This window comes from Salmo trutta, chromosome 40 (assembly GCF_901001165.1).
Source record: "Salmo trutta chromosome 40, fSalTru1.1, whole genome shotgun sequence".
Lineage (NCBI taxonomy): Eukaryota > Metazoa > Chordata > Actinopteri > Salmoniformes > Salmonidae > Salmo > Salmo trutta.
The window spans coordinates 22,130,744-22,154,142 of NC_042996.1; the positions used below are offsets into that span (position 1 = coordinate 22,130,744).

The following is a 23,399-nucleotide window of genomic DNA, read 5'->3' on the forward strand; positions in this document are numbered from 1 at the left end:
GGAACACGTACACAATCAACAATATACTACATACAATGGTCCACTTCCTGCACTGGAACAGAGTATATGCAATATAGAAAAAGGCCTTCGACCGATGTGCACTAGGTGAAAAACCTATTATACTAAGGAAACCATTGTTCTGCACGCACCGTACAGTATACCCTCAACACACCGACCAAGACAGTATTATAAGAAGGTAGCAGAATCTAGAAAAAACATTGATTTGGCACATTGTCACCATCTTAATAACAGTTCAATATAGATTTTTTTGTTTGTGTGCATATACGTTCAGAACACAAGGCAATGTTTACTGCAATATACTGCAGTTATGGCACTCGCAGCTGGTAACATGTGCATACAGGTGTGGCATAACGGAGCCTCCAGTACAGGTCAGATTCACTGACTTCCTCTCATAACTCCTCACTCTGCAACACTCACACTTCTGTTCCAGTTGGAGAATACTGTGAGCAACAACCCATCTGAGGTTTAGAAAGAGGGAGGAGAGGAAGGAGAAGAGGACCAGACAAGATATTCACATTGTAGTCATGTCACACACTCTTATCCAGAGAAACATACAATAAGTGCATTAATAATCTCTGACCAGTCTTACCTCGTCTCTGTCCCACACTGGCCTTGACACATGGGCAGCTGTAGTGTTGCTGTGCAGTTGTCTACAGTGATGTTCACACTAGAAACCTTGGTAGCACAGGACTGGTTACCTGGAGTAGAGAGAACGGCAGTGAGTGAGTGGAAAAAAATGCATCAACCTCATCATCATCACAGTTTTTTCTCTGAACTAAAGGTTTCTATGTTGAAAACTAACAATTGTTTTAACAGAGGACTGACAAACAAAATACTAAAATAGTTTTTTTTGTGAACTAACCCTTTAATACAGTTCAGAGTTACATTGTAAATAATCATCCCTTGGAGCTATAAGCAATAGATTCAGACTAGGAAACGTTCTATTGTTGTTGATTTTCCAGTCTCTCCTTGCAGTGGAAACATCCACAGTGAATAAGTGAACCACCTCAGTTCAACCACTAGATGTCCGACTCTCCATCTCTTCATGGTCAGTGTGACCAGATATGATCATTTACCTACAACACAGACTGGAGATAAGAGTTAGCTTACATGTGTAGCAGCAATGATGTTCGTCCCATACTCTGTCCTCCTACAAAAAAAAAAGTTACATTGAAAAGAATGTCCTATAGCTCCATACGTTGTGACAGCTGTTGATGTAAATATGTCTTCATAAATACATTTGATTGATACAGAGAAAGAGCAGCAGGTACAACGGAACGACTTGATTAGTGTAGTGTTGTGTTAGTTAGCTAGCATTTTCGTCATTTTAGTCAATAAGATTTTCGCAACGCAAGCTTAACTTTCTGAACATTCGAGACGTGTCACTTGTCATTCCAATCTCCTTTGCATTAGCGTAGCCTCTTCTGTAGCTTGTCAACTATGTGTCTGTCTATCCCTGTTCTCTCCCCTCTGCACAGGCCATACAAACGCTTCACACCGCGTGGCCGCTGCCACTCTAACCTGGTGGTCCCAGAGCGCACGACCCACGTGGAGTTCCAGGTCTCCGGCAGCCTCTGGAACTGCCGGTCTGCGGCCAACAAGGCTGAGTTCATCTCAGCCTATGCTACCCTCCAGTCCCTAGACTTCCTGGCGCTGACGGAAACATGGATTACCACAGATAACACTGCTACTCCTACTGCTCTCTCCTCGTCTGCCTACGTGTTCTCGCATACCCCTAGAGCATCGAGCCAGCGGGGTGGTGGCACTGGAATCCTCATCTCTCCCAAGTGGACATTCTCTCTTTCTCCCCTGACCCATCTGTCTATCTCCTCATTTGAATTCCATGCTGTCACAGTTACCAGCCCTTTCAAGCTTAACATCCTTATCATTTATCGCCCTCCAGGTTCCCTTGGAGAGTTCATCAATGAGCTTGATGCCTTGATAAGTTCCTTCCCTGAGGATGGCTCACCTCTCACAGTTCTGGGTGACTTTAACCTCCCCACGTCTACCTTTGACTCATTCCTCTCTGCCTCCTTCTTTCCACTCCTCTCCTCTTTTGACCTCACCCTCTCACCTTCCCCCCTACTCACTAGGCAGGCAATACGCTTGACCTCATCTTTACTAGATGCTGTTCTTCCACTAATCTCATTGCAACTCCTCTCCAAGTCTCCGACCACTACCTTGTATCCTTTTCCCTCTTGCTCTCATCTAACACTTCTCACTCTGCCCCTACTCGGATGGTATTGCGCCGTCCCAACCTTCGCTCTCTCTCTCCCGCTACTCTCTCCTCTTCCATCCTATCATCTCTTCCCTCTGCTCAAACCTTCTCCAACCTATCTCCTGATTGTGCCTCCTCAACCCTCCTCTCCTCCCTTTCTGCATCCTTTGATTTTCTCTGTCCCCTATCCTCCAGGCCGGCTCGGTCCTCCACTCCTGCGCCGTGGCTCGACGACTCACTGCGAGCTCACAGAACAGGGCTCCGGGCAGCCGAGCGGAAATGGAGGAAAACTCGCCTCCCTGCGGACCTGGCATCCTTTCACGCCCTCCTCTCTACATTTTCCTCTTCTGTCTCTGCTGCTAAAGCCACTTTCTACCACTCTAAATTCCAAGCATCTGCCTCTAACCCTAGGAAGCTCTTTGCTACCTTCTCCTCCCTCCTGAATCCTCCTCCCCCTCCCCCCCCTCCTCTCTCTCTGCGGATGACTTCGTCAACCATTTTGAAAAGAAGGCTGATGACATCCGATCCTCGTTTGCTAAGCCAAACGACACCGCTTGTCCTGCTCACACTGCCCTACCCTGTGCTTTGACCTCTTTCTCCCCTCTCTCTCCAGATGAAATCTTGCGTCTCGTGACGGCCGGCCGCCCAACAACCTGTCCTACCTGACAGGTCGCTCCTACCAGGTGGCGTGGCGAGAATCTGTCTCCGCACCACGTGCTCTCACCACTGGTGTCCCCCAGGGCTCTGTTCTAGGCCCTCTCCTATTCTCACTATACACCAAGTCACTTGGCTCGGTCATATCCTCACATGGTCTCTCCTATCATTGCTACGCAGACGACACACAATTAATCTTCTCCTTTCCCCCTTCTGATAACCAGGTGGCGAATCGCATCTCTGCATGTCTGGCAGACATATCAGTGTGGATGACGGCTCACCACCTCAAGCTGAACCTCGGCAAGACGGAGCTGCTCTTCCTCCCGGGGAAGGACTGCCCGTTCCATGATCTCACCATCACGGTTGACAACTTCCTTGTGTCCTCCTCCCAGAGTGCTAAGAACCTTGGCGTGACCCTGGACAACACCCTGTCGTTCTCCACTAACATCAAGGCGGTGACCCGATCCTGTAGGTTCATGCTCTACAACATTCGCAGAGTACGACCCTGCCTCACACAGGAAGCGGCGCAGGTCCTAGTCCAGGCACTTGTCATCTCCCGTCTGGATTACTGCAACTCTCTGTTGGCTGGGCTCCCTGCCTGTGCCATTAAACCCCTACAACTCATCCAGAACGCCGCAGCCCGTCTGGTGTTCAACCTTCCCAAGTTCTCTCACGTCACCCCGCTCCTCCGCTCTCTCCACTGGCTTCCAGTTGAAGCTCGCATCCGCTACAAGTCCATGGTGCTTGCCTACGGAGCTGTGAGGGGAACGGCACCTCCGTACCTTCAGGCTCTGATCAGGCCCTACACCCAAACAAGGGCACTGCGTTCATCCACCTCTGGCCTGCTCGCCTCCCTACCTCTGAGGAAGCACAGTTCCCGCTCAGCCCAGTCAAAACTGTTCGCTGCTCTGGCACCCCAATGGTGGAACAAGCTCCCTCACGACGCCAGGACAGCGGAGTCAATCACCACCTTCCGGAGACACCTGAAACCCCACCTCTTTAAGGAATACCTGGGATAGGATAAAGTAATCCTTCTAACCCCCCCCCCCCCCAAAAGATTTAGATGCACTATTGTAAAGTGGTTGTTCCACTGGATATCATAAGGTGAATGCACCGATTTGTAAGTCGCTCTGGATAAGAGCGTCTGCTAAATGACTTAAATGTAAATGTAAATGTACCTCTGAGCAGTTCTGATGGAGACACACCCTTCTCACTGTCTGAGTGCCTTCTCTGGTACAGCTATAGGACTCACAGGGCAGGGCAAGGTCTGTCCATCTGTCTCCCACCTAACCAAACAGGCACATAGACATCAGACAATGAAGAGCTGCCAATGTGTGCAAAGGTCTTGTGTGTGTATATATACATTTTTTTCTGGTACAGTAGCTATATAAAGTTGGTGTTTCTAAACATCTGGATGCTTACTTTGTAGGTCCTTCCGTCATAGTTACATGTCTTCTCAACTGCAAAGGAAAGTGAGGTAATGTGAGCACTAGGAAGGTGAGTGTATTTAGAAACACCCTATACAAAAGACATGCATCATTATTATTCAGTATCAGATCCATTATCTTACCACAGGTCTGTTTGCCACAGCAGCCGGTGACCAGGACTGAGTTCTGACTGCAGAGAGGTGGGGGGGAGGGGGGTTTAGGTTGACACTCCTCTGTCTTGGTTTGGTTGCTACACGTACACACCTGACAGTTGGATTGCCATGTCTCCCCAAGCTGTAAAACATAAGAACATTAATACTAAAAAGTACCAGTATATCATGGAGCCATGAAAGCACATGGTATCTTCACCTGCTTGTGTTCTCCCAGTGGACCCTTGCAGTCTGAAAGACATGATGAAGAGGTTTAACTTATTACCCATAAAACATCAGTATCGTATGAATGGTTGGGGTCAATTCCAATCTAATTGTAATTCACTCATGAAGTGGAGAATTTATGTTGAATTCAATTCGAATGTCAACAATCTTCAAGTTCTTGAATTTATTTGCAATTAAACTGTTTGAACTGTTTGAACTGGAATTGAAAAACATAACATTTTTGGAAGTGAATTGGAATACAATATTATTATATTTCCCAGTAAATGAAATGAATGCACAAAGTATGACAAAATGACTGCAGGATTTATTTTAAATTAATTTCAACTTGTATTTCTATATTACCAGTATAACTAGGCTGTCTAAACAGTGACATGATCAGTCTGAAAGCCTGAAGGATTTGGAATTGTTGGGGATAATACTGAATTGGGAATTGAATTCATGTAATTTAACTTACTTTAATTCATCTCAATTCCAATGTATCTCTGAATTTAAAGTGACCTGGAATTAGAATTTAATTAAATGGAATTTACAGGGAGAGGGAATTGAATTAGAATTGAAATGGTGAAATTAACCCCAACCCTGATAGTATGTATAAATTGCAAACCTGGAGGTCATTGCAGTGAATGTGTTCAGGCCAAATCCTGATTTGGGATGCTCATAGCACAGCATTTCCCAAACTTGGTCCTCGGGACCTCAAGGGGTGCACTTTTTTTTTTTACCCCTAACACTATCAAAGCTTGATGATTAGTTGATTATTTGAATCAATTGTGTAGTGCTAAGGCAAAAATCAAAATGTGCTCCCCTTGGGGTCTCGAGGACCGAGTTTTTTGAAACCCTGTCTTAGCATAACTCAGATGTTCACAAGCTAAACTTCAACCTATACAAGTGGATTTCTCAAGTTAGGATTTGGCTCTAGGCTCAAGAGAGAATCCCAAACTCCACTCACAGGGACACTCCGACACACAGATCTTCTTGTGCTCCTCAGCTCTGAACTGTCCTCTGAGACAGAAACATCCAGCCTTAACTTCCTCCAGTACTCTCCCTTGAACACGGACTCTGCAGAAAGAACGTGGAACACAGAAGACTCTTGAACTTTTTAGACACTTTTTTATACAATTAGACATGTAAAATGTCCTCTGTTAAATAATGTTAGGACACAGGGAGATGGATTCACTTACCCTCTGTGACAGTAGTCATCCAATTGACCTTGGCACTCTCTGTACACCATCCCTGTTGGGCACCCAACAGCTGAAAAAAAGAACATTATTTAGTGAAATGTTCTTTCGCTCTTCTTGTCCTTGTGTCTTAATGAATTTCCCCAGCATCAGCACACCATGATGGATTAATATTTTTTTTATATACACAAATACAACTACATTTCTTAATTTTTTTTTATGTCTCAGCTGATTTTCCAACACACATTTCAGGAAGTTTTAGAAACTTTAAAAAAAGTTAAATTACCACAGGTCCCATTGGTGAGTGTTCTCCAGTTCACACAGATGCCTGCTTTCTTACACTCCTCAACAGCCTGCTCCAGAGGAGAACAAGCCATGTCGTTCCTCTCACACGAATCAAACCTACAGTTCGTCTCAAGCTGGCTCAGATCCACCCGCCTTCGGCAATCTGCAAAAACTCTGTAATGACACATACCAACAGACTGATCAACATACAGGAAAATAAACCTTCAATAGTTTTACAACACACTGCTTTTGGCACAACACAATCAGTTTCTATGTTGCATGGTTTTATCTCAGTATAATGTATAATGCTGTCACAGCAACATTGAATGAAACGCCAGATTTTTGACCATTTGGGAGATCATCATGTGAAATAAATCAAATTGAATTGAATCATCCTACGGGTGATGGAGAAGGTCACAGAGGGGGCTGCCAGGACAGCTGGTGGTTGAAGAGCCTGTATGATTGCAAGGGACGTCCCTGGGAGCAGAGCTACACTCAGGCTTCAGGGGGTCCTCATAGATCCAGTCATAGGCGGTCTTATCACAGCAGCTGTCAGCTTCGGACTCCCCACTTCTACGCACACAAGAGCTCCCACCGCACACACCTGCCAATGGCCAAAAATGTAAACGTAAGCTTGGAAACGCAAACATGCATAAACGCTCGCAAGCATGCACACAGTCAGGCATGCACGCACACACAGACACACTTCCTAGTCTAATACAAACCGCATTGTCCTTGGGTGTTATTCAGGAAATGCTCCATGGCCAAGGTGACAGTCACAGTGTTAGATGGTGTGAGAGAGATATGTGAGCGTATCTCAGGGATGTATACAGACACCATATAGCCGGTCGTCTCAAACCTGATACCATTCTCCTCATAGGGAGGCTCGACGCTCTTCTGGTTCAGAGTAGACTAGGACAGAGAGGAGCAGAATGGTTTGAGTGAGTGAGATCTCAGAAAGATCACTATCATGGCTATATATTCAAGAGTCAATCAATAAAATGTGGTGACTACTGGAATGAATTAACAAATAATTTAATGAATGGATGGATGAATGAATCCTTAAACCAATCAATCAAGTTGAAGACCGGCAGTACCTTCACCCTGTACTCATCCGGTACGATGCTGAGAGTGGCTGTGTTGTTCTGGTACTGCAGGATGATGCCTTTGGCACAGGAGCCGTCCAACTCGGGAATACAGAAGTAGTTGTCCACGGCAACAGTCAGATGTTGACGCAGCGTTTTCTCCTTGACCAGGATGTATGTACAATTATCCAGGAAGTCAAAGGTCACACCCTGGAAGGAGATGTAGTGAGGGTCTCCATAGAGGTCACAACGACCTGGGGGACAGGGGGAATAAGAGTAGAGGGGGAATAAGAGAGGAACTGACTTAAAATAAGTGCATTCCCATAAGGAAGACAAAACTACTACATAAAAAGAGCATCAGACTTTGCAGGAAGTAAAACCCTCTTCAAAAGCAAGATACAAGGATAGACAAACTCTAGCACTTCACACAAAGGAACAGACAGGCAGCCAGACTCACAATCACACTTCCAGTAGTCACAGCATCCGTCTGAGACTCTGACCATCTGTCCCCTGGGGCACATGGTGGGGCGAACTGGATTCGGACAGGTGACCGAAGTCATCTCTATCGTCCCACCCTTACAAGTCTTATTGACGCAGTCTTCTGTCCACTTCTCTCCACACGCCCATATCTGGTTCCTCTTCACGTCTCTACACTCACAAACTAGAAACAAGGTGAAGATTTGACTTAAACATAGTGGAACAATTTCTACATCTATTTGTAAGGTCAGCATTAGTGTAGATTTTAGAGATATCAACCAATATCAACAATCCAAATTGCCAAAAATATATTTAAATATGTGATAAGAGAATTATCTAATAAAGGTAAATGAATCAATAATCCATGATTAATTAATAGTTATGTAGCACGGGTAATGAATAATTAAAGTACTGAACGTTAGTTCCATAAGGTCTAGTAGAGACCTGGAAGGGAGAGAAATGTGTGTGTAGAGACCGAGAGTAGCCTTCAAGGTTCTCCTAATCTCAGGGGAAAGGAACAGGCAGCGCTGGATAGTGATTAACAGTGGTGGGAAGTCAGGGGAGAGATACTGTTCACCTACTGTTTGTGTGTATGTGTGTGCGTAGGTTATCTACTTTTGGTGTGGAGGTGTGTGCGTAAGCGGAGAGAGGATAAAATGAACTTCTTTGTTAATGTTGGGCAGAACGTTCTCTGAATAAACTGTACAGACCTTTTGCAGAAAGCTGAGTCCTTGCCTAATTATTAACCCATTGTCTTACAAACCTTGGGAATTAGTCAAGGCTTATTGATTGTTAATTATTATCATTAGGATAGAAAATTCCTATGACAATATGTTGGCCTACTTGTACGTGTTGTAGACTCTGTAGATATTGTTGTTGACATCGTTGTTGGACCCGTAGATGTTGTCGATTCAGAGGTAGTGGGAGATCGTGTAGAGGAGGTTGTTGGTTGACTTGTGTACAGGGTTGTAGCTTCAGTCGATGGTCCTTCAGATGTTGGTTTGGTTGTCATTTCAGTAAAAGGAGTTGGTTTGGTTGTCATTTCAGTAAAAATAGTTGGTTCGGTTGTCATTTCAGTAAAAATAGTTGGTTTGGTTGTCATTTCAGTATGTGAAGTAGTTGGTTCGGTTGTAGATGTTGGTTCAACATATTTGGTTGTAGAATATGAGAATGTAGTTGTGGGTTGTGTAGATGTTAATTTAGTTGTAGTTTCAGTGTATGCTGTAGTTGCTTCTGCAGTAGTGGTTTGTCTGGCTGTAGTACTCAACACTAACACAGCTGTTGTACTAGGTTGAATATTTGTAGGTCCTGTAACTGTCGATGGGAATAGTGTGGTTGTATATTCAGGTGTGGTTCTTGTTGTTGTGGGTTGTTTAGGTGTGGTTGTAGGTTCAGGGGGTGTAGTGGGTTGTTGAGGTGTGGTTGTATATTCAGGTGTTGTAATCAATAGTGCAGTGGGTTGTGTAGGTGCGGTTGTAGATGCAGGTGTAGTAGTCAATATAGTTGCCGTATGTACAGGTGTAGTTCTTGTTGTAGTCGGTTGTGTAGGTGTGGTTGTAGATTCAGGTGTAGTAGGTTGTTTAGGTGTGGTTGTTGGTTCAGGTGTAGTAGTGGGTTGTTTAGGTGTGGTTGTATATTCAGGTGTAGTAGTGGGTTGTTTAGGTGTGGTTGTAGATTCAGGTGTAGTAGTGGGTTGTTTAGGTGTGGTTGTATATTCAGGTGTACTAGTGGGTTGTTTAGGTGTGGTTGTAGATTCAGGTGTAGTAGTGGGTTGTTTAGGTGTGGTTGTAGATTCAGGTGTAGTAGTGGGTTGTTTAGGTGTGGTTGTATATTCAGGTGTAGTAGTAGGTTGTTTAGGTGTGGTTGTATATTCAGGTGTAGTAGTGGGTTGTTTAGGTGTGGTTGTATATTCAGGTGTAGTAGTGGGTTGTTTAGGTGTGGTTGTAGATTCAGGTGCAGTAGTAGGTTGTTTAGGTGTGGTTGTAGATTCAGGTGTAGTAGTGGGTTGTTTAGGTGTGGTTGTTGGTTCAGGTGTAGTAGTGGGTTGTTTAGGTGTGGTTGTATATTCAGGTGTAGTAGTGGGTTGTTTAGGTGTGGTTGTATATTCAGATGTAGTAGTGGGTTGTTTAGGTGTGGTTGTAGATTCAGGTGTAGTAGTCGGTTGTTTAGGTGTGGTTGTATATTCAGGTGTAGTAGTGGGTTGTTTAGGTGTGGTTGTAGATTCAGGTGTAGTAGGTTGTTTAGGTGTGGTTGTATATTCAGGTGTAGTAGTGGGTTGTGTAGGTGTGGTTGTATATTCAGGTGCAGTAGTAGGTTGTTTAGGTGTGGTTGTATATTCAGGTGTAGTAGTAGGTGTGGTTGTATATTCAGGTGTAGTAGTGGGTTGTTTAGGTGTGGTTGTATATTCAGGTGCAGTAGTAGGTTGTTTAGGTGTGGTTGTAGGTTCAGATGTAGTAGTGGGTTGTTTAGGTGTGGTTGTAGGTTCAGATGTAGTAGTAGGTTGTTTAGGTGTGGTTGTATATTCAGGTGTAGTAGTGGGTTGTTTAGGTGTGGTTGTATATTCAGGTGTCATAGTCAGTATAGTTGTAGGTTCAGGTGTAGTAGTCGGTTGTTTAGGTGTGGTTGTATATTCAGGTGTAGCAGTAGGTTGTTTAGGTGTGGTTGTATATTCAGGTGTCATAGTCAGTATAGTTGTAGGTTCAGGTGTAGATCTCATTGTAGTTGATTGTGTAGCTGTGGTTGTATATTCAGGTGTCATAGTCAGTATAGTTGTAGGTTCAGGTGTAGTAGTCGGTTGTTTAGGTGTGGTTGTATATTCAGGTGTAGCAGTAGGTTGTTTAGGTGTGGTTGTATATTCAGGTGTCATAGTCAGTATAGTTGTAGGTTCAGGTGTAGATCTCATTGTAGTTGATTGTGTAGCTGTGGTTGTAGGTTCAGATGTAGTAGTGGTTTGATCAGGACCTAAAGAGGCAAATCACATAAATGGATGTGTTAATACCACATTTTCTACTTCACCTTTATTTTTTATTTTTTTATTTCACCTTTATTTAACCAGGTAGGCAAGTTGAGAACAAGTTCTCATTTACAATTGCGACCTGGCCAAGATAAAGCAAAGCAGTTCGACACATACAACAACACAGAGTTACACATGGAGTAAAACAAACATACAGTCAATAATACAGTAGAAAAATAAGTCTATATACAATGTGAGCAAATGAGGTGAGATAAGGGAGGTAAAGGCAAAAAAGGCCATGGTGGCAAAGTAAATACAACATAGCAAGTAAAACACTGGAATGGTAGATTTGCAGTGGAAGAAAGTGCAAAGTAGAAATATAAATAATGGGGTGCAAAGGAGCAAAATAAATAAATAAATAAATACAGTAGGGAAAGAGGTAGTTGTTTGGGCTAAATTATAGATGGGCTATGTACAGGTGCAGTGATCTGTGAGCTGCTCTGACAGCTGGTGCTTAAAACTAGTGAGGGAGATAAGTGTTTCCAGTTTCAGAGATTTTTGTAGTTCGTTCCGGTCATTGGCAGCAGAGAACTGGAAGGAGAGACGGCCAAAGGAGGAATTGGCTTTGGGGGGGACCAGAGAGATATACCTGCTGGAGCGCGTGCTACAGTTGGGTGCTGCTATGGTGACCAGTGAGCGGAGACAAGGGGGGACTTTACCTAGCAGGGTCTTGTAGATGACCTGGAGCCAGTGGGTTTGGCGACGAGTATGAAGTGAGGGCCAGCCAACGAGAGCGTACAGGTCGCAGTGGTGGGTAGTATATGGGGCTTTGGTGACAAAACGGATGTCACTGCGATAGACTGCATCTAGTTTATTGAGTAGGGTATTGGAGGCTATTTTGTAAATGACATCGCCGAAGTCGAGGATCGGTAGGATGGTCAGTTTTACGAGGGTATGTTTGGCAGCATGAGTGAAGGATGCTTTGTTGCGAAATAGGAAGCCAATTCTAGATTTAACTTTGGATTGGAGATGTTTGATGGGAGTCTGGAAGGAGAGTTTACAGTCTAACAGACACATAGGTATTTGTAGTTGTCCACATATTCTAAGTCAGAACCGTCCAGAGTAGTGATGCTGGACGGGCGGGCAGGTGCAGGCAGCGATCGGTTGAAGAGCGTGCATTTAGTTTTACTTGTATTTAAGAGCAGTTGGAGGCCACGGAAGGAGAGTTGTATGGCATTGAAGCTCGTCTGGAGGGTTGTTAACACTGTCCAAAGAAGGGCCAGAAGTATACAGAAGGGTGTCGTCTGCGTAGAGATGGATCAGAGACTCACCAGCAGCAAGAGCGACATCATTGATGTGTATAGAGAAAAGAGATGGCCCAAGAATTGAACCCTGTGGCACCCCCATAGAGACTACCAGAGGCCTGGACAACAGGCCATCCGATTTGACACATTGAACTCTGTCAGAGAAGTAGTTGGTGAACCAGGCGAGGCAATCATTTGAGAAACCAAGGCTATCGAGTCTGCCGATGAGGATGTGGTGATTGACAGACTCGAAAGCCTTGGCCAGGTCAATGAATACGGTAGCACAGTATTGTTTCTTATCGATGGCGGTTACGATATCATTCAGGACCTTGAGTATGGCTGAGGTGCATCCATGACCAGCTCTGAAACCAGATTGCATAGCGGAGAAGGTGCGGTGGGATTCGAAATGGTCGGTAATCTGTTTGTTGACTTGGCTTTCGAAGACCTTAGAAAGGCAGGGTAGGATAGATATAGGTCTGTAGCAGTTTGGGTCAAGAGTGTCCCCCCCTTTGAAGAGGGGGATGACCGCAGCTGCTTTCCAATCTTTTGGAATCTCAGACGACACGAAAGAGAGGTTGAACAGGCTAGTAAAAAGGGTTGCAACAATTTCAGCAGATAATTTTAGAAAGAAAGGGTCCAGATTTAACCAGGTAGGCCAGTTGAGAACAAGTTCTCATTTACAACTGCAACCTGCATTCCTGATAATATAATACTTTAATATAAGTCAGTCACAATTGTGATCAAAGTCTTAACTGATTTACAAATATGTTAATGCCGTCATAACTTATATCCACTTACCACAGTTAATACGTCCCTGTTCACAAGTGCTGTAGACAGAGGACACAGTAAAAGATCAGTTACCATTCTCCTGTATGTTAAATTCATTTTCCCTTTCTCATTTCCTCACATAGGCCTACATGCACTGATATAGTGTAAATAGGTACTCACCATTTCTCAGTGGGTTTCCTGATAACTGTACCAGGTTTAACAATAGTCTCGTTGGAATAACAGGTGCAGTTGTCCAAAGTGGAACATCTCCTTGTGTTCTCATCATAGTATGGAGCCTCTGCTGGGCATCTCGGGTAGCAGCCTGCACACAGAGACAATGCCAAAGTCAGCATTAAGGTCAACATCACTGTGAGGAGTAGATTCATCTCTCATGACAGATATAAACATACATGTAAACTTAAACAGAATTATCTATTAGTGTACACAATATTTGGTTCTGGGATCATAGCCTGGTGACAGGTCGGTTTGACAGCACAAACAGATCTGGGACCATGTTAGATGAATCCTCCATTACCATTAATTGAGTCAGTTCAGTTACCTTCCAGCTTGCCAGTGAAGAGGTTGTTTTTGCCACAGGTCTTGATCTGTCCACAGGGATCGTAGTGCCAGCTACTGTGGCCCTGCTCATTGTAGTAGTCGCAATATACCGCTGTATGGGTAGGTAGAGGAATAGTTCATTTAAACACTGTTTCAATAACACATACATATACAGTTGAAGTCGGAGGTTTACATACACCTTTGCCAAATACATTTAAACTCAGTTTTTCACAATTCCTGACATTTAATCCTAGTAAAAATTCCCTATCTTAGGTCCTTTAGAATCACCACTTAATTTTAAGAATGTGAAATGTTAAAATAATAGTAGAGAGATTTATTTCACTTTTATTTCTTTCATCACATTCCCAGTGGGTCAGAAGTTTACATACACTCAGTTAGTATTTGGTAGCATTGCCTTTACATTGTTTAACATGGGTCAAACGTTTTGGGTAGCCTTCCACAAGCTTCCCACAATAAGTTGGGTGAATTTTGGCCCATTCCTCCTGACAGAGCTGGTGTAACTGAGTCAGGTTTGTAGGCCTCCTTGCTCGCACATGCTTTTTCAGTTCTGCCCACACATTTTTTATTGGATTGAGGTCTGGGCTTTGTGATGGCCACTCCAACACCTTGACTTTGTTGTCCTTAAGCCATTTTGCCACAACTTTGGAAGTATGCTTGGGGTCATTGTCCATTTGGAAGACCCATTTGCGACCAAGCTTTAACTTCCTGACTGATGTGTCGAGATGTTGCTTCAATACATCTACATCATTTTCTTTCCTCATGATGCCATCTATTTTGTGAAGTGCACCAGTCCCTCCTGAAGCAAAGCACCCCCACAACATGATGCTGCCACCCCCGTGCTCCACGTTTGGATGGTGTTCTTCGGCTTGCAAGCGTCCCCCTCTTTCCTCCAAACATAACGATGGTCATTATGGCCAAACAGTTCTATTTTTGTTTCATTAGACCAGAGGACATTTCTCCAAAAACTACAATCTTTGTCCCCATGTGCAGTTGCAAACCGTAGTCTGGCTTTTTTATGGCAGATTTGGAGAAGTGGCTTCTTCCTTGCTGAGCGGCCTTTCAGGTTATGTCGGTTGTAAAACGAGATTTAATGACTCCAACCTAAGTGTATGTAAACTTCTGACTTCAACTGTAAGTAGCATATAATTGAAAGACTATCCTGGGCAGGCTCATACATATTTCAGAAATAACAATAAAGTGTTAGCGTTACTTTTAACTGAAATGCTGAGGATAAAATTTGCATCAGTTGTGTTACTTACGGCACATGTCTGGCGTTCTCCAGCGGACACACACATCCTGGTCACTGCAGGCCTCAGCGTAGGCCGCCACGGCCGTACAGAAACCTAAGAACTTCCCCTCAAACTCACAGGAGCACGACTCCAACACACAGGCCTGGTAGTAGGGCTCTGGGTCCACCTGGAGAACAAAGCAGAACATCTTAACTGAATGTCTCCTTAACATGTCTGGGCTAGGGGGCAGAATTTTCACAGCCGGATAAAAAACGTACCCGAACTAAACTGGTTACTTCTCTTGCCCAGAAACGACAATATGCATATGATTAGTAGATTTGGATAGAAAACACTCTGAGAAAAAAAAAAAAACTGAGAAGATTCCAAGTAGGAAGTGGCTTGTCTGCGATTTAGTAGTTCTCCTTTGCCTGTCTATCAAAACTACAGTATCCGTGGGATTATGTTGCACTTTCTAAGGCTTCCATTGGCTCTCTAAAGCCGCCAGAAAGCGGATTGGGGCGCCTCCTGTCTCTGGGCAAAGTATAGTAACTCAGTTTGTCAGTGGTCTGCCTGAGGACAAAGGGAATGCAAATGTGCGTTCACGAGACCTCGCCATTTTTTCTTTTCCTCTTTGAATGAATACAGTATTGTCCGGTTGGAATAGTATCGCTATTTTACGAGAAAAATACCCAAAAAATTGATTTTAAACAGCGTTTGACATGCTTCTAAGTACGGTAATGGAACATTTTGAATTTTTTGGTCTCGAAATGCACTCGCGCGTTACCCTTTGGATAGTGACCTGAACGCACGAACAAAACGGGGGTATTTACACATAACTATGGATTATTTGGAACAAAAACAACATTTGTTGTGGAAGTAGCAGTCCTGGGAGTGCATTCTGACGAAGAACAGCAAAGGTAATCCAATTTTTCTAATAATAATTCTGAGTTTAGGTTGCCCCGAACTTGGCGGGTGTCAAATTAGCTAGCCGTGAAGGCTGAGCTATGTACTCAGAATATTGCAAAATGTGCTTTTGCCGAAAAGCTATTTTAAAATCGGACATAGCGATTGCATAAAGGAGTTCTGTATCTTTAATTCTTAAAATAATTGTTATGTATTTTGTCAACGTTTATCATGAGTAATTTAGTAAATTCACCGGAGGTTTTGGGTAGGAATGCTAGTTCTGAACATCACATGCTAATGTAAAAAGCTGATTTTTTTATATAAATATGAACTTGATTGAACAAAACATGCATGTATTGTATAACATAATGTCCTAGGAGTGTCATCTGATGAAGATCATCAAAGGTTAGTGATGCATTTAGCTGTGGTTTGGGTTTTTGTGACATATATGCTTGCTTGAAAAATGGCTGTGTGGTTATTTGTGTCTATGTACTCTCCTAACATAATCGAATGTTTTGCTTTCGCTGTAATGCCTTTTTGAAATCGGACAATGTGGTTAGATTAACGAGAGTCTTATCTTTCAAATGGTGTAAAATAGTCGTATGTTTGAAATATTGAAATTATTGCATTTTTGAGGTATTTGTATTTTGCGCCACACGATTCCACTGGCTGTTGAATAGAGTGGGACGCTAACGTCCCACCTAGCCCATAGAAGTTAAATGTGTTACATAATAATATAATACATGAAATTTAGCAGAGGCTTTTAGGGGTTCATAAACATTAAAAATATCTTGTACGGGTGTTTGTGGGAATCCTGGCATTGAAACCACCATAATCTACCAACTGAGCTACAAAGGACCAACATGTTTGGGGTGAACTATCCCTTTAAGCCTACCTTTAAGTGGAGGTGTGTGATGTTCAGGGTAAACTAACCTTTTAAGCGTACCTCTTTGCCAGTCCTTAATTAAAGGTGTTTAACGTTTGGGGTGAACTGTCCTTTTAAGCGAACTGTACCTTCAAGTGGCAGTCCTTAAAGGTGTCTCCCCTGAGGATCATACAGCGTCTCTCGGCCCAGGCAGAGCAGTAGGAGTGGCGCTGGCACGGAAACACCTCATTGGTCACGTCAGAGCAGGGGTGTGTGGCCGTGTTCCAGCTGTTGCCGAAGGCGAGGGGGCTGGACAGCACCGATGAACCGCTTATCTGAAGGTCGTTCATCTCATTGGAATCGAAGTTCCCGCAAAGTCCACACACTCGGTTCTGTGAAAGTACAGCTGATTAATTAGGTAATTAACTTAATAACAATCAAATTCATTGATGGGTTACTAACTTAGGCAAGACATTTGTGCTAACTTAACCATTGCTTAATACTAAACAGTACTTAGTAGCTATGAAATGATATTTCAGCAGTTGAAATGATATTTCAGTAGTTGCAATGATCAACGAGCAATAGGGAAATCTTACAGGTTACATCTTTAACGTCTAGATAGAGAGGACTCACCCTCCAACGGTCGTCCAGTATGACGGTAAGTCTGGTGTGTTTGTCCCAGATGAGGGTTAGTCCTCTAGAAGGCACTGAGATCATGATGTAGAGGCCCACAGTGTGGGTGGAGTACAGAGGCTCCGCCTCCAGAGAAGCCCATCCCCCTTGGAGCCGTCTCGTCACCTTCATTTCATTCAGAGTCAGAGTGACATTACCCTGAGAGAAAAGACAAACACCTCATTAATGAAGTAAATAACTCTCCATATTACAGTCCTATTACCACAGGTATTCAGTAGAAAATTACTGATACGTATTTACATTACTCAATACAATTAGTATCGACCTGGTGATCCCAAGTGGTGCTTAGTCCTACTTAACAAAACACATTCCAAACAAACTGAGGGGTAGTTCTATTTAATAATAATGGACTTCAAAAGCATGGCGTGACAGAGGAGAGAAGTGAGCTAAGTGTATTACCAGCAGGTCTAACACGATGGTCCGGGAACAGGTCAGAGCCTCGTCACAGCACGGGACACTCTCCACTTTGACAGAAAACGACCCAGCTTCACTACCACAGCCATCCTATGAGAGAAGGAAGAAAACAGCAGAATTGTAGATGTTTTTTTTAAGAAGCAGTACCATTAATTTCACAGCAGTATAGAATAGAAAACAAAACAAATATCCCTAACAAAATGAAGAACAATGCTTGACAACCCAATGAAAAGGTGATATCAGATTGCCTTCTCTGACTCACCTCCACTAATGTGTACTGACAATTCCCATCGTAGCGGTACCATTTAGAGTCGAAGGTTTGATAGTGTCCGTTTCCATACACCAGGCATGTACCAGGGCATGGTTCATCTACACAGCTCCACTGGGCATGGCGGCAGGTGCTGGGAAGTGGATGGAGACAAACTTTTAGGGGGCGATTCCGAACTTCCACTTCAGTATAATTTTTTGCTTAGTCATGTATTGATGTTAATAGGAAACTACGTGAAAAATCAACTTAAGTAGAGGTTAGGATTCAAATTATGGATTACATTTCAGACAGTAAGTATAAAACACTATCTTTGCTTCAGCTCAGACTCAGACAAACACTTCCTGATGTTTGTTAGATATAATACACTTCGTGGTGTGTTTGTTGGTTTGTTTGTCTTTAAAAATAGACAAATCCCCAAGTCGTACTGTGATACATTCACTTATGCATGTATCTGTAATTGATACACACTTCAGCAGTTGCAAGGCAACAGTTGTGGCTCACTCACCATGTTCTACAGTTGGTCTTGACACTCTGTCCCGCTTTGAACACTCTGCCGCTGTACTGACATGTGCAGTTGTCCACAATGACACACACTCCCCTATGGTCTTCCAACTGGCCCCCTGGACAGTAACAGCCACTTGTACAACTCTGAACAGCACTCTGGGAACAAAGAAGATGAGTGTCTCATTACAATTCAATGCTAATTGAATCAATGAACAGTTTTCAGTTCTACTTTTGGGCTAGCATGAAATATTAACTTTTTATTACATTTTTTATATTAACTCTAATTCTGTGAACTTACTGTTGGTTTGCTCAGACTGGCACATGTTTTTTGAGCTGTGTCTATGGGAAATTGTGAGCAATGCACACAAACCTTCCCCTGGGTGCAACCTGAAACAGACAGTAGCATACAGTATTGTCACACCCTGGCCATAGAGAGGGTTTTATTCTCTATTTTGGTTAGGCCAGGGTGTGACTAGGGTGGACATTCTACGTTCCTTTTTCTATGTTCTTTATTTTCTATGTTTTGGCTGGGTATGGTTCTCAATCAGGGACAGCTGTCTATCGTCGTCTCTGATTGGGAACAATACTTAGGTAGCCCTTTTCCCTCCTTGTGTTGTGGGAAGTTGACTTTGTTTAGGGCACATAGCCTTTAGCTTCACGGTATTTTGGATAGTGTTTATTGTTTTGTTCGGCGTCTTTTCAAATAAAAATAATATGTACACTCACCACGCTGCACCTTGGTCCTCTCCTTCCAACCGACGTGACAAGTATTATATTTGAAGGCATATCAAACACCCAAAAATACTGTAATATCATGTAAGAATTAGAGCATCAAGAGGCTATTAAATGAAAATATATATTTACCACAATCTTCAGAGCACAGCAGTTCTCCATCCTCACATTTGCTGCAAAAGAGTATAAAAAGGTGGATGTAAGATGTTGGTGTATAGGCTGTCTGACCGTCATCAGTGATCAGTCCAACCACCGCTGTGTCGTCAGCGAACGTAATGATGGTGTTGGAATCCTGCACAGCCACGCAGTTGTGGGTGATCAGGGAGTACAGGAGGGGACTAAGCACGTACCCCTGAGGGGCGCCCATGTCGAGGGTCAGAGTGACGGATGTGCTGTTGCCTACCCTCAACACCTGGGGGTGGCCCATCAGGAAGTCCAGGATCCAGTCAGTTGCAGAGGGAGGTGTTCAGTCCCAGGGTCCTGAGCTTAGTGATGAGCTTGGAAGACACTATGGTGTAGTCAATGAACATCATTCTTACGTAGATGTTACTCTTTTCCAGGTGGGAGAGGGCAGTGTGGAGTGCAAGAGAGAGTTTGTCATCTGTGGATCTGTTGGGGTGGTATGCGAATTGGACTGGGTCCAGGGTGTCTGAGATGATGGTGTTGATGTGAGCCATGATCAGTCTTTCAAAGCATTTAATGTGTGAGTGCTACGGAGTGATAGTCATTTAGACAGGTTACCTTGGCGTTCTTGGGCACAGGGTATGGTGGTCTGCTTGAAACATGTAGATATTACAGACTGTCAGGGAAAGGTTGAACATGTCAGTGAAGATATTTGCCAGCTGGTCAGCACATGTACACATCCTGGTAATCTGTCTAGCCCCGCGGCCTTGACCCTTAACCTGCTTAAAAACAACGTTTTAAAAACCTGCGCAACGCGGAAATCTAATGAGCATAATACAAAAGTCCCCAAGAAAATCTGTCAGTTTAAGCTAGAGGTCTGTTTTTTGCATTGGAAGCGTCTCAATCCATTGTACTTCCGCATTTGCAGTGAAAGGTTACAACGCTCGACCTGTGTTTATCAGACCACGAGACATCCCGAAAATCGGTCTTCTCCATTTTGCGTCAAAAGACTTGTCCATAGTTGATACGGCTGATCTGCCAACTTCTGTCTGTAGCGTCTGAACCGCTTGAGCTACACAACCCTCTGTGCAAAGGTGTGACTCACGAACATCTACAGTTGTGTTGCTCTAAGACGCACACAGGCCTCAAGACTCGTCTAAAGGTACCAGTTGAAAAAATGAATGGAAGTATACAGTATATGGAGACTGTTTAATGCCAAAAATATATATAAAAAAACGAAACAAATAATATTTCCTGATCTTTCTTATATCTCTATATAGGAGAGACACTTCAGAACAAACTTCCTTTTGATATTTTTGCTGGGACTATCTGTTCCTTGTAGTGAATCTGTTATTCAATGTGTTTGTATGGGCTAATAGCAGTAAGGACCAAAAAAAGAAAATGTATACTTCAAGGGGTCTTAAAATGTAAAATCAAATAGCTAAATGATCCTTGGTATGACCTTAAAAATTCCATATAGCTTAGCAGAAAGTAGTTTGGAAGCCCATACACATCCGATGAGCATTTGCAAGCCCTGCCACATCTGATGAGTGTCAGATCCGGCATAGTAGAATTCAATCATAGTCCTGTATTGATGTGTTGACTGTTTGATGGCTCGTTGGAGGTCGTAGCGGGATTTTTTATAAGCATCCAGATTAGTGTCACGCTCCTGGAAAGCGGCAGCTCAAGCCTTTAGCTCAGTGCGGATGTTGCCTGTAATCCATGGCTTCTGGTTGGAAAATGTATGTACGGTTAGACGTACAATGACTCGCAAAAGTATTCACCCCCTTGGCATTTTTCCTATTTTGTTGCCTTACAACCTGGAATTAAAATTGATTTTTGGGGGGTTTGTTTCATTTTATTTACACAACATGCCTCCCACTTTGAAGATGCAAAATATGTGAGAATATTGTGAAAGAATTGTGAAACAAACAAGAAATAAGACAAAAAACCCTGAAAACTTGAGCGTGCATAACTGTTCCCCCCCCCGTCAATACTTTGTAGAGCCACCTTTTGCAGAAATTACAGCTGCAAGTCTCTTGGGGTATGTCTTGATAAGCTTGGAACATCTAACCACTGGGATTTTTGACCATTCTTCAAGGCAAAACTGCTCCAGCTCCTTCAAGTTGGATAGGTTCCGCTGGTGTACAGCAATCTTTAAGTCATACCACATATTCTCAATTGGATTGAGGTCTGGGCTTTGACAAGGCCATTCCAAGACATTTAAATGTTTCCCCATAAACCAGTTCATTGTTGCTTTAGTAGTATGCTTCGGGTCATTGCCCTGCTGGAAGGTGAACCTCCGTCCCAGTCTCAAATCTTTGGAAGACTGAAACAGGTATCCCTCAAGAATTTCCCTGTATTTAGCACCATCCATCATTCCTTCAATTCTGACCAGTTTCCCAGTCCCTGCCAATGAAAAACATCCCCACAGCATGATGCTGCCAACACCATGCTTCACTGTGGGGATGGTGTTCTCAGGGTGATGACAGATGTTTGGTTTGCACCAGACATTTTCCTTGATGGCCAAAAAGCTAAATTTTAGTCTCATCTGACCAGAGTACCTTCTTCCATATGTTTGGGGAGTGTCCCACATGCCTTTTGGTGAACACCAAACGTGTTTGCTTATATTTTTCTTTTAAAAAATTGCTTTTTCTGGCCACTCTTCCGTAAAGCCCAGCTCTGTGGAGTGTACGGCTTAAAGTGGTCCTATGGACAGCTCCTTCAGAATGATCTTTGGTCTCTTTGTTGCCTCTCTGATTAATGCTCTCCTTGCCTGGTCTGTGAGTTTTGGTGGGTGGCCCACTCTTGGCAGGATTGTTGTTGTGCCATATACTTTGCATTTTTTAATAATGGATTTAATGGTGCTCCGTGGGATGTTCAAAGTTTCGGATATTTTTTTATAACTCAACCCTGATCTGTACTTCTCCACAACTTTGTTCATGGTATCGCTTGCTTGGTTGTGCCTCTTGCTTAGTGGTGTTGCAGACTCTGGAGCCTTTCAGAACAGGTGTATATGTACTGTGGCGTACAGTAGGTCAGCCACCAGGGTGAGACTCGTTGAGGCGATGGCTCCATCTGCTGGACGTGCCAGGTCTCGACGGGCTCTCCGCCATGACTAATTGGGGCTGATTGGGGAGTTGGTGAGTAATCAAGGGCTGATTGCTCACCAGCTGTACAAACCCCATAAAGCTGCCAGAAGGGCAGCACACAGGAGATGACTGGGGGAAGTAAGGTGACTTCCGTGTTGTTGGAGACGGTGCCCGAGCGAAGACGAAGGAGTTTGAGTTTGTGTGCCAAACAGGATACAGCAAGACCCGGAGCCCAGAAGATGGTATCCCGGAGAGGGTCTCATGGGGGAGACCTATCCTTTTCTTTTGATTTGTATTTAATAAACACCCTTGTAACCGAGCTAAGCATACTCCAAACTCCATAATCATCTGTCCGTGTCTGATCTGTGTAAACGTCTTGACCAAACCCCCTGGTTGGTTTGTAACCACTTACAAACCTTTTTCTTTGCTGTTTGTTTTTGATGCTGGTTTTTTACAACTAATGGTTCCAATAGCAATGCGTCCAATGATTATTATGTACAATATCTTGACTTTTGTCTGTAAATGTATCTATATATCCTGACCTCTGTTTTTGTTATTATTCCTAACACAAAAAAAATTGTCGATGTTTGTATGTTGTCTGTTCGTATATAATGTATTTTCTTGTGACCATGCCCAGGGACTGCAGATGGAAATTAGCAGTTGGATACATCTGGTCCAATTAATCTTTTCTCAAGTGTACGGAGACTTATGTTTTGTTGTACATTGTCCCTGTTCAAATAAACGTAATAACAAGAGTCAAATTATTTATGCTGACACTGTAATCTGTAATGACACCTCCATAGCAGTATATAAGAGGAACTCACCACTGTCGTCCATCGATGATAACAGGTCCTGGTGGTGTGACTCCTCCCTGATGGTGACATGGACACTGGGCCTTCGGGGTACAGGTGAGCCCCCCGGTCAGATGAGTGCCCTCCAGGCAGCCACAGCCCTCCACAGGTGCATCCTCCACCCCACACCTGGGGTCTGGCCGGGATAGGGAGAGACAGGTGCTGTTGCACACCTGCATTTCGTAGTCAAACCTCTGATTGTTCTCACACGATACCGCTGGTAATCCAAAATGACATTCATGTTAATAAACATTTACAGAAAATGGCAGAAATATTGGTCAGTGAGAAATCCAAACCAGTTTAATTGGAATGAATGGCAGTAGAGAAGAAGTTAATGCATTTCTTGCTTTTACTTTTGCAGCGAAATAAAAGTAATGTGATACA

At 43.5% G+C, this 23,399-nt stretch overlaps 1 protein-coding gene across 1 annotated transcript in view; it reads right to left on the reverse strand.

The window, feature by feature from the left end:
- Window positions 1-263: 263 nt before the first annotated feature.
- Window positions 264-23,399, reverse strand: part of LOC115180194 (mucin-19-like) — a 57,909-nt gene continuing 34,773 nt past the window's right edge. Inside the window, exons 17-43 of the mRNA XM_029742090.1 lie at window positions 22,989-23,232; window positions 19,082-19,122; window positions 18,516-18,604; window positions 18,219-18,373; window positions 17,708-17,846; window positions 17,431-17,535; window positions 16,972-17,169; window positions 16,488-16,730; window positions 14,601-14,757; window positions 13,322-13,432; window positions 12,943-13,084; window positions 12,793-12,821; window positions 8,581-9,051; window positions 7,718-7,921; window positions 7,273-7,514; window positions 6,901-7,087; window positions 6,575-6,779; window positions 6,177-6,349; window positions 5,894-5,963; window positions 5,662-5,771; window positions 4,690-4,721; window positions 4,464-4,614; window positions 4,316-4,353; window positions 4,072-4,179; window positions 1,132-1,171; window positions 611-719; window positions 264-479 (exon numbers count right to left, since the gene is read on the reverse strand). Of these exons, the coding sequence (XP_029597950.1) occupies window positions 308-479; window positions 611-719; window positions 1,132-1,171; window positions 4,072-4,179; window positions 4,316-4,353; window positions 4,464-4,614; window positions 4,690-4,721; window positions 5,662-5,771; window positions 5,894-5,963; window positions 6,177-6,349; window positions 6,575-6,779; window positions 6,901-7,087; window positions 7,273-7,514; window positions 7,718-7,921; window positions 8,581-9,051; window positions 12,793-12,821; window positions 12,943-13,084; window positions 13,322-13,432; window positions 14,601-14,757; window positions 16,488-16,730; window positions 16,972-17,169; window positions 17,431-17,535; window positions 17,708-17,846; window positions 18,219-18,373; window positions 18,516-18,604; window positions 19,082-19,122; window positions 22,989-23,232 (3,965 nt within the window). The 3' untranslated portion in view covers window positions 264-307. The remainder of the gene's footprint in view (window positions 480-610; window positions 720-1,131; window positions 1,172-4,071; window positions 4,180-4,315; window positions 4,354-4,463; window positions 4,615-4,689; window positions 4,722-5,661; window positions 5,772-5,893; window positions 5,964-6,176; window positions 6,350-6,574; window positions 6,780-6,900; window positions 7,088-7,272; window positions 7,515-7,717; window positions 7,922-8,580; window positions 9,052-12,792; window positions 12,822-12,942; window positions 13,085-13,321; window positions 13,433-14,600; window positions 14,758-16,487; window positions 16,731-16,971; window positions 17,170-17,430; window positions 17,536-17,707; window positions 17,847-18,218; window positions 18,374-18,515; window positions 18,605-19,081; window positions 19,123-22,988; window positions 23,233-23,399) is intronic.